At 34.1% G+C, this 16,808-nt stretch overlaps 1 protein-coding gene across 2 annotated transcripts; it reads right to left on the bottom strand.

The window, feature by feature from the left end:
* Nucleotides 1-1,500: 1,500 nt before the first annotated feature.
* On the bottom strand, nucleotides 1,501-10,757 carry LOC110683797 (aquaporin SIP1-2-like). 2 transcript variants are annotated; one of them, XM_021860208.1, is made up of 3 exons: nucleotides 10,132-10,757; nucleotides 2,836-3,108; nucleotides 1,501-1,875 (listed from the first exon to the last, which is right to left on the bottom strand). In XM_021860208.1, exons 1-3 carry the CDS (start codon nucleotides 10,441-10,443, stop codon nucleotides 1,708-1,710), a joined length of 753 nt encoding a protein of 250 aa, XP_021715900.1. In that variant the 5' UTR covers nucleotides 10,444-10,757; the 3' UTR covers nucleotides 1,501-1,707. The 2 variants fall into 2 exon arrangements, with proteins under 2 accessions (XP_021715900.1, XP_021715901.1); XM_021860209.1 differs by lacking the exon at nucleotides 10,132-10,757 and adding an exon at nucleotides 4,209-4,793.
* Nucleotides 10,758-16,808: the final 6,051 nt, after the last annotated feature.

Genomic DNA, 16,808 nt, shown 5'->3' with positions numbered 1-16,808 from the left:
TTCGGGTCGAGTATGAATCGGATCAATTTCAGATCATTCGAATCAGATTATCAATTTTGTGGGTCAGGATTGCCAAATCTACATCTCACTGAAGGATGTAAATTACACTTATTTATATGAGAATCAATTATTTATTACAAAATTCACAAGTTTTGTATGATTGATAGTTTGATATAACACAAAATCTTTAGGGGAAAAAAATGATAGATGGAGTAATAGATTTTGTAAAACTAGTATGGTTAATAGGTAGAGTTTGTTATGTTTATTGTAAAGAACAATGTAAGAGGGTAACATAATCATGTGGTGTTTTTCTAAAAAAAAAAAAAAAAAAAAAAAAAAAAAAAAAAAAAAAAAAAAAAAAGATGTAATTGTCATTCGTGATCCATTGCAATAGAGGTTAGTGCTGATGAGACAACAAGTCCGCCATAACACTTCACCCTTTTTCGACTAGGCCACCAAGTCACCACAACTAAAGAAATCGACATTTCGAAGGCGCCAATTGACAAACACATCAACTAGATTTAGGAAATTGTTAATTGTGGAAGACTAGAACCAAGCAACAAACCCAAATGGTTTAAGCAAGGTATATGGTAATTAAAGAAGCAAACTAGCAAATACAAAACACATTGTGAGATTTGTGACTGTCGATAGATTGTGAGGGTAAAATGCCTTTTTTTTTTTCTAGTAAGGGATGTAAAGAAAAAGTACATCTTAGAAAGCCCTTTGCTTGCTCTTGCCTCCCTTCTTGTTAGGAGTAAATGGAAACGTCGTGTTAATTGCATGATTGAAGGAATAGTTTGATGTTACATCATACATGAATGCATCATATGCATGTGTTCTTTGCCTTAAAGTTGCTGATTTGATGCTTTGCTACACAAGTTATTTACTTTTCCTCCTTTTTGAAATGTGCACAATAAACTTTCGTCATGAAATTAGGATGAGTAAAAAAATTCATGTGGCTACTCAGGTAAGGGTTTATAAAGCATCAGCTTCCCCTTCACATAAGCAGTTGTGTGAGCGTGTGTGCAAGCGCGCACCCACTCGTACATACAGTCATATACTAGCCGGACTTGAAATTGGTGCAGCTGTTAAGGTGTTGATAGATATATGGATCCTGGAAATGGAATTGACAGAAGAGCAGCACAGCTAGCATTGGATCTGCTAGTGAGAGATTGACCAGCAGAGAGCGCATTTTGGCCACTACATCAGTACAGCCAGAGGATTTTACAGTCTAACGAGGCCTTACAAAGCCTGAAAATCAGAGATGACATATATACTCGTTTGCACTTATTGCAGGCAGCTCAATCAGTACCACCCAAAATTTCAAGCATTATCAGCAAGACATCCTTTCCATATCTTCTTTTACATCTTGTTCCATTAGTCATGCTAACGTGTGTATTAAGCTTGGACCATAATATAGCTTTTGCAACTAGGAATTCTTGGCTGGATTATATTCTTTTGCTTTGTTGTTCGTTCTTGACAAAATTTAAAGGCCAAGCCTGCAATCAAAACCTGAAACACTACTTTGTATAATATAATTGCACAACTTCATTCCTAACATCTTACCAAACCCACCTATGAATCTATGAGAATTCATAATTCGGATGTTATCATATTACAATTGAAGGTAATGAAAAATAAGAATGTGGTTAAATTACCACATTAATTTATGAACAACTAATTTCCTTGTAGCAATATGGAACCAAACTACTCTGCTTTCCTGTTCTTTGGCGCTTTCTTCTGCTTTTTAGGCAACGGGTAGATGATTCTGAACACCCAAGCAGCCCCAATTGCACCGATAAAGGGACAGATCCAGTAAACATACAACTGATCCCATGTATTATGCTGTTTTCTAATGTATGCCCATCCAAACGCCTGCAAGAACAACATAAGACAATTAATTATCTACTACACAGTAATACAATAAAAGAAATAAATCATAGTAGTTGTAATACAATAAGAGACGATCTCCTTTACTAAACCACGTAGCTAAATTATTCATGGTCAATGCATAATTTACAAAACTGCAGCATTTTTTGCTCAATCAATCTCATGGAGAGAACAGAAAGCCCTCCTCGTCTACTGCTTCCACTAATGGCCACAGCAATGGCATCAAAGTAAACTCATATGTCATCTTTTCTGCATTATGTACCCTTTCATCTGGTGTCTTTTTAAGGGGGGTTCAATGTTCACAACATACATCACTAACATATGTACTTTTCCACTATACCAGGCAAAGTATCTTGAATCTATCATTGTCATAAAGAAAGGAAAACAAGGATATCATTTGGTTTTGAAGCTCTATGGGTACCAGTTGCCAACTTCATTATTCTGCAAAAGTCTGCAGGGTATATTAATAAGTAATGCATAACGCATTTCATTCTGCATAATCACAACATTCCTTTAATTGATACAAAAGTATGACACTAATGACAGTGCAACAGCAGTCCTGAGAGGTAAGTAGGTAACTACTCTCACTTGGCGAAGAGCATAGTCCAAAAAAGGATAGCAGAGGAAAAAAATAAAATAAAGGGCAGTGACACTAAAGACAGGGACGCAGCTTATGAATGGACAATCCCACTGTTCTTAGTTTATTGGGCTGATCAGGACATAAATCCTGTTTTGAACCTATTAAGCTATGTTTTCCAGCCACTTAATAATCCAAATTATGATTGAAGATTTGCGGGGAATGTTGTGGGGTAGAATCACTAGTGATGAAACTGCTTATAATAAATGGTGCACATAAATCAGCTAATGGGGACATAATTAAATCAATGGAAAGACTTTAGCTCAGAACAGATATGGCACACAGTCATTCAGCAAAAATATACTTACATTGGCAGGATTCATTGAAGGTCCAGTATAACTGGAGCCGGCAACAACCAAAGTTACAGTAGCCATGGCAAGCAGCCATGTCTTCACCAACATGTGACCTGGAATCCTGATGATAATGATGAGGACAGCCAAGGTTATAAGAAAAGTCAACACCCCTTCTGCCATGGCTGCAGTATGCAAGTCAACCTTAATGGAAGGTCCCCCCAACATGTGTTTGTACTGACTTGGCATCACTTCTGAGATTGCTATGGCACCGGCAACAGCACCAGCCGCCTGCCATAAAAAAAGTTCATATCATCAGAAATATATATATTGGTAGCAAAATCACCTTACAGTTTCAAACGAATTTTTTAATCTTTACAATTCAAATTAAATGTTACAGAGGATGTGACTGCTTACATAGTCAAAATGTAACAACATAAAAAGGGCATAGAATAGATGTACACTTATAAACCACGAGATCACTTGTCAAGAGAAAGCCAACAGGTGATTTTTAAATGCTTGTTTATTGGAATTTTCTCAAAGTTTGGAGTTGTGAATTAAGAAGAAGAATCTAATAAAACTTCTAACCAAATATTATGCATCACTTAAGCATCAGGCGAGACCAAATAGTGAATACGCATCCAATTACAGAGAAAAGGGAAAAACTTGCACATTCTAACTACTATGAAAACGAGACAAACAGACAATTGATAGCTAGTCAGATGAAAAAGAAAGCAATTTTGACCACTGATGTTTTAGTGAAAATCCAGCAAAATAAAATCTTGGCCAAGAAGTCATTTAATTAGTTAAATCTAGCAGGATTTTCATACCATATACTTCAACAACATGAACCAAAATCACAAGAATTGATATAAACATTCCACAAAAAAACTTCAATTACTACCAAAGTCGTTCACCCCAGATTCCTAGTCCTGCACTCCTACACTTACTTAAAACGACAGTGATCCTGAAACTTCTTGAGAAAACATCTCAAACTCCCCATGCATGTTAAGTCAACTCTGTCAATCAAACATACATTCCATTTCAATCGAAACTAAACACCAACACCCCCTACTAAAAACTCTCCTGGCATAATTATATCACATCACTAAACCACGTTACATTAAAACTAGTTTAATTGGTTAAAGTCTCGGCCACACTTTCACAGAAAATCAAATTAAACACAAAAAGTCAACTCCACTGATATCAAAACTTCTGAAACTAAAACATCTTCCACATTAACATTCAAACAACATTAATGATCATCCAATTTCAATTAACACAACACAAAATTCAAAACATATAACAACCAAATTCACCAATTCTAAACAATCCCACTTCCAAAGCCATCAAATCAAACTAAACAAAAACCCGAAACAATCAAAATCAACCTGAGCCGGAAATCGCAACGCCAACGAAAGAAGAGAATCACCCCCAAGACCAGCAGCGTAAAAGGCGGCGGTTCCAGTAGGATTAAAACTAGCACCACCAAGCAATTGCCCGACAAAAGTGTAGACAAAAACAAGAGTTGCGACAATTGTGGTAGTGATAACTAGGGTTAAAGGTCCCTGAATTCCGAGCGAAGTAGAAATGAGGTAAGTGAAAAGACCGATGGTTGACGCCGAGAAAACCCACATGGCGGTGAGTACAGCGTCTCCGATTGCCATCTTAATCGCCGCCATTGTTGACGCCATTGTTGCGAGCTTCGAAGGTTTCTCTCTCCTCTTTCAGAGAGTTTCTCTCTCTAAGTTGTTGGGTATGATGGGATTTGCAGGTGTCAACGGGTGATAGGATGGAGGGATTGGAAGGGTGTAGCTTATGGTTAAGGAATTAGTGTGACTTACCTAATTTTTTATTTTTAATTTTTTTGTTAATTAATTATTTGATTGTTGAATTTTTGGTGTACCTTGTGGATTTCATGCTTAATAAATGAAGAAATAAATTGCTTATGGTTTATATAAATATTCTTTATAAGCACCAACAAATTATGGATGATTGAATATTGTGATGCTTGGTGAATGATGATATTATATATTTGTGGTTGTTATCTTCTACCCCTTCCGTCCCCTTTTGATAGTTTGTTATAGGCAAATTTTAGTCCCAAAATGTTCACCTCATTTGCTTTTTCCAACAACCGTTAATATTAATTTTTTACTAAAATTTCCTCCAATTTGCAACAATACTTGTGCAAATTTAAATTTCTCATGTAAATTTTGTTTTTTCATGTATTTTTATTACTTTCTCTCTTTACTTTTTTGCATACCCAATGTCAATTTACTTTTTCAATATACTTTAACTATTCTTATTTGTGTTTATTAATTCCCGTGAAAAATGCCCATAAGAGAATATAAAAAAGGGAAGGAGGGAGTAAAAGAGAAATACAAAATACTTCCTCCATCTTTAAATTACATTCATACTTTGATGATGCTTTAAAGAAATTGAATAGTTGAATACTACGATGCTTAATGAAATTCTTTTTTAAAAAAATGATGCTTAATAAAAGATATTATATAATTATATACTCGTGGTCATCATCTTTTGGTTTAGAGAAATTCATCGTGCCGTGGAGGCTGTCGTGCTTTTATGATAATTAGGAGATATTGGAAGAATAGATACATTTGCACAAGTTTTAGTTTACTTGCATGTGTATGTTTTCACCTTGGATACTCCTCTTTCTTTTTATTAGATTTCCATTTCTAATATTTATTACTCACAAATAAAGAGAAATGAGACTCTAATAAAAGGACGGAGGAAGTAATAGTTATCTAATAATTTAAACCAATATTATCACATGTCACACTATTTTTTGTTCAAGAGTGTCATAACAAACCCAGATACATGGTGTCCAAAAAAAAAAAAAAAAAAACCCAGATACAAAATTCAACTCCGTAGTAAATTGGTTTTGAAAACAAAAGGTATTTTTGGTCTCTTCTTTGTGCTGCACATAAAGATGGCACTAGGCCGGACTGAGACGAGTCATTGCACGACCTAATAGAACACACACAAAAGTACGACATGACCCGGACACCATGTAGACAAGGCACAACATGTTAGTATGTTACTATGTTGCCATGGAACATGGGCTCATCAGAGGCACGGGTACCAACCACAATCATCTTTAACCTCAGTATCTCAATGACTATGTTAAATTAACCATGTAATAAAATTTTTAATGGTCAAAATTAAACTATTAGTAATTTTGCAATGTTACATGCCTAGAGTATCCAATCCCTCTTGTATTTAATCCTCCAATTGTTCTAACAACCTACCCCAATTCAAAGGATGCAAACATGGTATAAAGGCCTATAGGAACCACATCAGTACCCTAAAGACAATGAACTTAAAGCCCATAAAAAGTTTCTCTCAAAGGATTTGTTTAATCTTATTTTTACTTATTTGAAATTGTCTGATATGATCTTGTGATATCTGATCGTTTGATTTTATCAACCTTTAACCTTAGGGTCTTGTTAGATTTGTAATGTGTATTTTATTAATATAAGTATGTTACTTCATAATATTTTTTCATTACGAAATTAAAGATAATTAACGATAAAAATTTGAACATAAAACAATGATTTGATTTGAACTAATTTTTTCTAAACATAATATTTTTCGTGAAACAAGTAAAATTAAGTTGAACTAAACAAGACCTTAGTCGAAACATGGTGAGGACTTGTGGTAACACGATAAATAGGGATGGCAATGGACAATGGGTATAGTCTATGTAGAGTCCAACAATACCCAAACTCGAACCCATCATACCCCACCCATAACCTTAGGGTCTAAAATTTTAAGACCCTTACCAGAACCCTATGGGTCTGTCAGGGTCAGGGTAGGATTCCGGGTCCAATATGGGTCCTTCGCTAATTTTTTTTTCCAAATTTTATTACCTATTTTTAATTGTACGATTGCATGTATTGTGCAAAAAAAAAAAAAAAAAAAAAAAAAAAAAAAAAAAAAAAAAAACTAATACATAAGAACATGATCGATGAATTTGACATATCGTAAAACAATTAAATAACAAATATATTAGGATGATAGATAGATATACAACTTATTATTGTCCTTGTAAATACAAATTATTATTATTCTTGTAAATTTAATTACACAACTACAAAGTCAATAGCCTTCTATTAATAGTTGTCTTTCGTATCATACTCAATTTCATCATTGCCATCCTATAAAATCAACATCCTTGAGATTTTTAATCTATTTGATTTTGAAACTTTTTCTATGTTAATATATTTTACGGGTCTAGGTAGGGTATGGGTCTTAAGGGTCCATGGGTAAGGTCTGAGTCTATAAACCCTGAACCCTTACCCTACCCGATGCCACCTAGACCCATACCCTGCCCATACCCATAAGAGTCTACAGAAATAAGACCCATACCCATATTTTAGGGTGGGATACGATTTAACAGGATCTAGGTAAGATCTCGGACCCATTGTCATCCCTAATGATGGGTAGTCGCACCCTTTTCTTGGTAGGTAGCCTGGATGGCCATTTATTATTTTACAATTTTGCCAATTGCAAGGTTCCTAGTTTTCCACTGATGTTGATATAATAACAAACTAGATACAAGGTTTTATACCTAAATAAATTCATTCCATTTTTTAAGTCGATAAGATACAGGAGGTCCTCCACCTTATTAGAGGAATGGGCGATGAGGATCGAATCCCCAATCCACTTGGGGTCATCTCCTATGTCCTCAAATAAATGTATCCCGTCTTAATTTTTTATTATTTTTTAATTTTTTTTTGGTGAGAAAGTGGGCAGAGATCAATCCCGTCTTAAATCTTAATCATCAAAGGTAGGGGTGTCAATTCGGATGATTGGATCGGGTCTGATATGGTCGGGTTGAGTCAGGTAAATTTTTAAAGTTAAGTCATACTAAATTTTTATGTCCACACGAGTCCAAATCTGAATTAGATATTTTTCGGATCGGTTTCAGATTGGGTCGGGCGTGCTTTTGACCACCTCTAATCAAAAGTCAATGAATTGTAAAGTTGTGCATCTTTGAGGCCAATAAGGCAATACACAGGTTTTTAGACTTGAAAATTGCATCATCTAGATTTTGCACCACTTTAGTGTTATATACTTAATTGAGATAGAAAAAATAATTAAGAAATGCAAGTAGTGTTACTTCTTTATTGTTGTTAGTTGCTTGATTGTGAATGTTAAATCTAACACAATACCAGTTTCTGCTCTTTTAGTTTAAAAATAATTGCCAAACCACCTTTTTAATTTGTCTAATCAGATTGAAGAAGATCGAGAATTGGGTGATATTAACTAGGAAATACTAATTTTAAGTGTAGATAACCTAAAGGAAGATGTGTGTGTCCGTTAGAAGTTTTTATAAAGACAAAACACAAAAGCAATACGGAGTACTCTTTTCAAACCTTAGAGAATGATTTAGATATATACATAGGGAATGGGCGGTGGTTAGATTTTTGTAAATTGTATTGATAAGGAATGACAGCGAAAAATTAGCTTATAGATAATATCAACGATATGCATTTTCTCTTTGATTAACTTATTTCTACTTATTTTGCGTTTAATGAATAAGATAAGATAATATTAAGAGAATATAAGTTCTGATAATATAATGGGTGATAAGTTCAAATATGACCAAAAACAGTTAATAAATTCTTTTTTTTTTAAGGGACAGTTAATAAATCTAAAAAAGTCTAATGAAGTCCAAAAAAAAAAAAGAAAAATTCTAATGAGATCCAATAATATAATTTGTTATAATACTTGTGTGAAATATGAGAAAAAGGTTCATAAGCCTAGATAAAATAATGTTGCAAATGGGTTAGCCAATTTTGAGGTTTGTTCATCTCAAAAGCTTGAGTTCTTCTCATCAATTCTTAACAACCTTCATAAGCCCAAATAAAATAACGTTGCAAATAGGTTACCTAATTTTGAGGTTGTTCATCTTAAAAGCTGGAGTTCTTCTCATCAATTCTTAATTAACAACCTTTACACGATTTTATTGGAAGACTTTAATAGATGGCATGATCTCAAGTTATACCTATACGTAATATCATTAACTAGTTTCGGTATTGTGTTGTACAATAACAAATACGGAGTACAAAGTAATTTCGAATTTTGTTATAAGATCAACTCAATATACGATTATAGGTACTCTACCACTTATATTTCTCATATTTGTCCTTCCCTTGTTGATTGAAGTTTGTTCTCTCAATCTCACCCCCAAAAATTTTGGAGCTGGATTATTGGTCAAAATTCAATTGTAGAGATGAAAGGTGGGACCCATAACGTATGAATCACCAAATACTTTGTATAATCTCTTTTTTTTTTTGTATAATCTCTTATTCGTTACGTTTCTAACGACCAATTTGTTGCTTAGCCGTATTATTAAAGGTGGATATTTCCAGTTGTATAGTTGCCTTTTCTCTTTGTATTATGTGTTGAGACAAAAAGTGTTATTAGTACCCATACTTTTAAGATCTACCCCCTCAAAAACGGTGCAACAAAATATAGTTCATCATATGCATAGATGCAAAAAATTTAACACGTCCTATATTCTTTATTGATCGAAAAGAATTGAAAAGAAGGTAAAAACAAACTTAGTGATTGATACTCCATTTCTAGTTCTTTAATGGAGACATGTTGGATCATGTGCATCGGATAAACAATCTATTTTGATAGATCTATATAGATGTTTCTTTGATATTATTTTATAATAACATTCCATTAAAAAAAAAACGGAACGATTAACAATCTTGATGAAATAGAAGTGCTTTGTATTTGATAGCTTCCCGCCTACCTGGCCACCACCCTCTAAAGTCGACCTCAAGTAATTAATGAGAATCACTATTGATGATTAGCAAGTTTACTTAATTAGTACATCCATTTGACCAACATATGTTAGTGGTTGATTCATCTATAGTTGTATAATATATAAACTGTGTCAAAAAAGTTGTATAAATAAACACTATTAAACCTCAAATTGAATTATCCCATATCCCATATAATATAATTTTTTTTTTATTAAAAAATAAAATAAAATAAAATCTAAATAGCCTCAAAGAGGCCATGACAAAACCATAATTCATCCGTATTAAGAATTCAATCACAAAAGCTATTCCTATCAAATTAAAAACGATAGGACTAATATCAATTTTTACACTTAAATTCATTCTTTTTATAATTATAATAACCAGTTATCAAACCAGCCGTTAAAATAATTCATTTTCATTATACAAGTATTTATCAAATGAATCATAAATAGTGTATTCCCAAATCATATGACTCAAAAACCAAGTTAAAAGGAAAGTTAGGATAAATTACCTGGGCAGGAAAGCGGACAGCCATTGACAAGAGCGTATCATCACCAATACCGGCGGCATACATGGCGGCGTTAGCGGTGGGATTAAAGCAAGCACCACCAAGAGCCACCGTCATACCTTCACAAAATACAATATGAATCATTATAATACCGGTGAAGATAGCATGTATCAACTTACTATCCTCATTAACTCCAAAATGTTCGGCTACGACCGCGGTGGCGATACCGAGTGTCGAAGCCGTAAACATCCAACCGAAGGACATTAAGCCGTCTCCTACGGCGGTTTTTATCATCTTTCCTACCCCTTGTGCCATTTTTTTTATTTTTTATTTTTTTGGGTTTGGATTTTGTGAGAATCTGATTTTGTAGGGTTGATTTTGGTTTTTATTGGGAAGAGGGGGTATTGATAGAAGGGGGTGGAGATGGAGATAGGAATAGGGGATGGAGGAATGAGTCAGCTTATTTAAGGGTGAGGAAAAGAAATTTAGATTTTTGGTTTAAATTTGTTTAGATACTATTTATCATTTTTGTTTAAGCTATTTTTCTTAATAAATTTTTTCTGATTTTGTAGGATCTGATTTGATAAGTGTATTCTATTCACCAGATTTGAATTTATCTAAAGTTAAGTGAACTTATTTTAGTTGTAATTTGAACTTGGCTAACCTTATCAAATCTTATTTTTCCTTTAACTATACTTATCTGCATTTTTAGTGAAAAGAGCAACCCCTAACTAGTTTTAGTCCATGTAGTACATAGATTCATAATAATATAATTTATTAATAATGATAGTCAATTGAAATGAAATAACTTATGTAATATATTTTTTTTAATTTAAAATTATTTAATATCTACACTTAAAATTCTTATGGAGCCCTTTCCCTAAATAATGTTGGGAAATTATCTAATTCCCAAATTACAGTTACTCTTTTTTTAATTCCCATCATACTGTCCACGTCAGTTAAGGAAAACAAACCGTTTTTTTTTTTCTCGGTCCAGCAACAAACCGCTACTTCAAGTAGCGGTGTTATGAGAATAAACCGCTACTTGAAGTAGCGGTTTTAATTTTGTAAACCGCTACTTGAAGTAGCGGTTTTCCTCAAAACACCGCTACTTCAAGTAGCGGTTTTCCTCAAAACACCAACAACCCCACTTTGATGAAAATTTGTTTAAATATAAACCGCTACCTCAAGTAGCGGTTTCTAATAAGTAAACCGCTACTTCAAGTAGCGGTTTTCCTCAAAACACCAACAACCCCACTTTGTGAAAATTTGTTTAAATATAAACCGCTACCTCAAGTAGCGGTTTCTAATAAGTAAACCGCTACTTGAAGTAGCGGTTTTTAGTAGCACACCGCTACTTGAAGTAGCGGTTTTCTAATAAACCCGTTTTTAAAAAAATTCTCACTGAACCGGTGACGTGGACAGTATGGTGGGAATTAAAAAAAGAGTAGCTGTAATTTGGGAATTAGATAATTTCCCAACATTATTTAGGGAAATGGCTCAATTCTTATGTGTTACTCCCTCCGTCTCCGATTGATAGTCACTTTTGAAGAAAAATCACGGGAATTAAGGAGAATTAAAGAAAGTACATTGAAAAAGTAAATTTACATTGGGTATGTAAAAAAGTAGAGAGAGAAAATAATTAAAGTACATGGAAAAGTAAAATTTACATGAAAAAGTTAAATTTGCACAAATATTTTTGCAAATGTTAGAGAATTTTGGTAAAAAAAATAATATTAATGGTACTTGAAAAAAGCAAATATGACTAACATTTTGAGTCACCAAAAATGACAAAAGTGACTATCAATCGGGGACGGAAGGAGTAATATAAAAAAATTGTTTAAAAATTTTCAGATTTTTTTTTAAAGAAACTTTTTGAAAAAAAAATAAATAACATTTTGAAGGGAATTTTTTTTTACAAAATTATGTCAAGTATCTTATTTGGTGATCACTAGACCTGGCAAATGAGTCATTCGGGTCTGGGTTAGGGTCGAGTCAATTTCAAGTTATCAGATATTTGAGTCAGTTCAGGTCGGGTCGGGTCAATTCAGATTTCGGGTTAAATTTAGGTCAGCACTTCAAGTTAAGTTCGTGGTCGGGTCAATTTTTAGGATCAAATTTCGGGTCAATATCAGCTCTAATCATATTCGGATCGAGTCAATTCAGGTCAATTCGGATCAGGTTAGTTCGGGTCAGGTCACCAAATAAATTCACTTTAAAAAAATGATTGGAAAAATAAAGTAAAATCGTTGAGAAAATTAAATAATTGTGAGTACCTATTACTTAGGAAAGAAAGAAGCCCTAAGAAAGTAATTCACCATTTCACCCTATTCACTTCAGGAATCGAGTCACTTTGGGTAGAGTCAATTCAGGTCGGGTCAATTTGGGTCAATCAATTCGGGTTTAAATTGGGTTGGTTCACTTCGGATCGGGTCAAGTTTGGGTTTCAGGTCGGGTCATTTTGGGCATTAGGTCATGTTCGAGTCAAATCCATTTTGGGTTGGATTTGGGTCGGGTTAGCTAGTTCGAGTTCGACTCATTTTCGGGTCAACTTTCGGGTAACGAGTCAGGTCAGGATTGACAAGCCAGGTCTAGTGGTCACTTTAGTACATAATACTAGGTTAGTCTCGTACAATGCACAATTTTAATAATAAGTTTGTGTGTAATACGTAGTGAAAATAATTTTAAAAATATAATAAACTAGATGAAGCCCGTGCGATGCACGATTTGTTAGTATTTTTATAAAAAAATATTTTTCATATTATGTGATTTTTGTTATTATATTAGCTTTAAAATATTAGATAAAATTCCTAATATCAAAAGATAATATTTTGTATTTAATTAATTTAAACTTTAGTATCTTATTCGTCAATTTTGCTTACGTGGCATTTGAATTATTTAATTGTAAAAGAAATTAATAATCTCTTATTTAATTGGCTACAACTTAAATTTATAATCTTACATGGCGCGATAAGAAAATTAAATCCTACGTGGCTCTCTAAAAACTCGGGTCAACCTCGAGTCAGTCAAACATATCGAGTCAAGTTTACACCTTGAGTCGTGTCAAGTCGATGAGTCAAGCAACATTAAGCCTTAGGTCAACCCTAAGATAATTAAAGAAATTGGCAAAGTTTTATAGTCAAAAATAAATACAAGCGCAGCAGAATAGGGAAGACCCTACTCCAATTCCTGGCGCCAGAGATATTTCAGCAACGACAGAGCTCGAAGCCTCTTAGAAAGGTGATTTCGACTTCATACATCAATTTCGGGTTCCTTGGTACGCCAGTTAGCCCCTATAAGTAATTTGACATGATTAGTAGTCGGCTCGATTACAATCGTAGTAAGTGATTGACCTGACAAAAAATCGTCTCACTTAGCTTAAGCGCCTAAAACATTGGCTCATTACAATCAGTTCAAAAGCAAGCACTTAAACGACAAAGTTTTCCAAAAATTGGATTGTCATCCCCAACTGACAATATTTCCAAAAATGGATTGTCGTGCATCTTCTTCAACGACAATTTTTCCAAGACTGGATTGTCATCTCTGGCAAAGTTTCCAAGCGTGGATTGTCGTGCTCCTTCTTTGTTTGGCAATTTTTTCCAAGTTCGGATTGTCATCGCTGGCAAGTTTTCCGAAATTGGATTGTCATACACCTAGTTCCCTATAGCAAAATTTCCCAAAGGATTGTTGTAGGTTTCTATTCATCATAAATATTGGCAAAAGTTCCTCAACGTGGATTGTCATTCATTTCAGTAAGTGGCAAATTTTCCCGAAGTGGATTATCGGTCGACTCTTTTTTTGCAAATGTTCCAAGACGCGGATCGTCAATAGTGGCAATATTTTCCCAAAAGGATTGTCGCATAGCGTTGGCAAATTTCCGAGGTGGATTGCTTTCAAGAGTTATATTCCAAGATGTGGATTGTCGATCGTAGAAAAGTTCTTATGAAAGATTGTTACGAAGCATTGGCAACTTTTCCAAAAATTGGATTTTGGCAAATTTTCCGAGGTACGGATTGTCGCTTCATCGTGACAACATTTCCAAGGATGGATTGTTACGTGGCATTGACAACTTTCCCTACATCGGATTGTCATACATCATACAAGAGTTGTGTTGGCAACTATTCCCAAAGAAAAGAGGATTGTCATCACAGCAAAAGCACCGACATACTGGTTCACAAGCAGCAAAGTACCGACGTACTGGCATAGCAAACATTAAGAAGCAGTGATCTTTTCGAAGACTATCACAGCGGAAATTAGAGTCATATAAAAAAGAAGCTCTTTGTTCAGAGACGAGTGAACATCGAAACAGCAAGGTGGCGTTCCCTAGATTGTGGAGAGTTGTCACAAACAACTGAGGATTGTTTCAAGAGAAGCAATCTTCGATAGTATTCCCTTGGACGCGGAATATTGTCAATGCGGATGGAGATTGTTTCAAGAGAAGCAATCTTCGATAGTATTCCCTTGGACGTGGAATATTATCAATGCGGATGAGGATTTTTTCAAGAGAAATAATCTTCGATAGTGTTCCCTTGGACGCGGAATATTATCAAAGTGGAGGAGGATCGTTTCAGGCGAAGCAATCTTCTAATTTGGAAGCGGTTACGGGCGTAGCAGTTTTCAAGCGGGACGACATTCTCTAGCTTGCAGGAGGTCATCAAAACAACAGTAAAGCGGCAGCAAATCGGTTACTTTCATAGACGTGTGCTCGACGGTGCAATATACGCATTTCTTAACTCTTTTATCTGTTTAACTAACGCTAGTTTTGCAGGTATCGGTGTTATAAGATTGATTTAAGATCGCAGAACGTTCTGAATCATTCTCCGTCCCTATCGATACTTTGACTTTTGTTTTCGAAACTTGCGTTTCTCCAAACTCAGTTAAAGTGGGGGCTTCTGTAGACACCCATTTGTGTCTCCCCAAAACCAAACCCAGTGATGAGTATCTTTCGCGTCGAATCATAATCAAATGAAGTGAAAGTGTTGAAAGTCTAGCGTTGCGGATAGTTTTAATTTCTTTTTTTTTCTCTCTGTTTTTGAAAACTTATTTTAAGAAAATAGTCAATCCAGTTTGGTTGGTCCATGATATGGGTCCAATAGTAGTGTAGTTGGATGGGGCTTGCAAAGACCTTTCCAACGATATATTATAAGCCCAATTCCGATGAATATTGAGGAAGTTATGGCCAATTTACCAAACCGGGCCCGGTTTGAGCCTAATATGCGGCCCAATGATCTAGAGGAGGGCCTATTATTAATTATCATTTCTAAAGCTATTAGGATTGATTATAGTCTTCTAAAATAATCTAGAAGGTTCTTTTAAATCCTAATGGAGTTAGGATTGATAATTATGTTTTAAAGAGTTTGAAATTGAATAAAACTACTCCTTTTAAGAATCCTTGTTTTGTACGAAGTGGAATATATTCAGATTTTATTTTCGTGCCTCATAATATTTATCCAAATTTTATATGGTTGGATAGATTTTAAAATTATCTTTCCAATGATATATTATAATATTAAATCCGAGTTATAACGAAAAAGATATGAATGAGACATGAAACTTTATCCAAAACTGACACCCTTCCACTATTTTGGCCATATATTTTTATCTACAAAATATTTTAATCTGATTCTAATTGTTTTGGAAAGAAGACTTTAAGAGCTTTCCAATGACATATTATATGCCTGATTTGGACTTCCGTATCAAAAGATATGATAAAAACAAAAACACGTTAAAAACGGGCTTGGCGCCTGACTCCAGGCATTGGTGCCTGGCTCCAGCCATTGGCGTCTGGTGCTAGCCATTGGCGCCTGGCGCCAATGGCCAATGCTTGGCGCCAACCTCGTTTTGCGTGCGCCATACTCTGTTTTGTTAATTTTATCTTTTTGGCTGATTTTCTCTATAAATAACGTATTAAAACTCCGTTTTCGATAACCAGATTTCATGAATTCTTATTTCAATTCACCAATTCTCATCAAGTTTTCTTGATTATTCTCTCTCTCTTTCTTTTTCTTCTAACTTTGTTTTCATATACAAAATTCCGCATTCGCAAGATCTAGAAACACCTAGCCATATTCGAAGTTGCCTTCGCCCTAGACGTGAAAGGTTTAATTTCTGAGGGTTTGGTCCCAAATCTCTCTTTCAATTATTTAATTTGATTGTTTGATTATTATTTCCTTGAAGTTACTAACGTGTGTATTTTGTTATTAGAAAGAGGTACGAGGCATCAAAGTAAGTACTTTAATTGATTTATTGATATTATGATGTAGAAATCATGTTTACATTGTTATTATGATATTCCTAGTATCATGTGTAGGGTAATTTTAATATTAAATATGATTGTTACGATGCTTCCTATATTCTTCTTAATATTTATGATTGTTAGTATCATGTTAGGATTAAAGATTTGATTTTTATTGCTTAGTGACATGCTAGGGTTTGTTATTAATCTTGTTAGTATCATGCCTAGGATCTTGCTATGTTTATTATGCTTTAACATGAACATGATTATGATTTTAATCGTTATAATTTATGATGATTATTATTATTATTATTATTATTTTGATAACGATTATAATTATTGATATTTATTATTTATTGTGTTGCTTGATTATTTATTTTTATTGCTTGATCACGCCTTTTATGCATGCTTAAAGGGAATTTGGTACTTGTAATCACGCTTAATA

The sequence above is a fragment of the Chenopodium quinoa genome, unplaced genomic scaffold (genome assembly GCF_001683475.1).
Source record: "Chenopodium quinoa cultivar QQ74 unplaced genomic scaffold, ASM168347v1, whole genome shotgun sequence".
Taxonomy (NCBI): domain Eukaryota; kingdom Viridiplantae; phylum Streptophyta; class Magnoliopsida; order Caryophyllales; family Amaranthaceae; genus Chenopodium; species Chenopodium quinoa.
This window is presented reverse-complemented; position numbering and strand designations above follow the sequence as displayed.

Excerpts from the sequence above, each read along its gene's own strand:
- LOC110683797 (XM_021860208.1), bottom strand. The coding sequence starts at position 10,443 with ATGGCACAAGGGGTAGGAAAGATGATAAAAACCGCCGTAGGAGACGGC. Across the intron at positions 3,109-10,131 it reads CTGTCCGCTTTCCTGCCCAG|GCGGCTGGTGCTGTTGCCGG; the intron begins GTAATTTATCCT and ends TTTTTATGGCAG. Across the intron at positions 1,876-2,835 it reads CTTCAATGAATCCTGCCAAT|GCGTTTGGATGGGCATACAT; the intron begins GTAAGTATATTT and ends TTGTTCTTGCAG.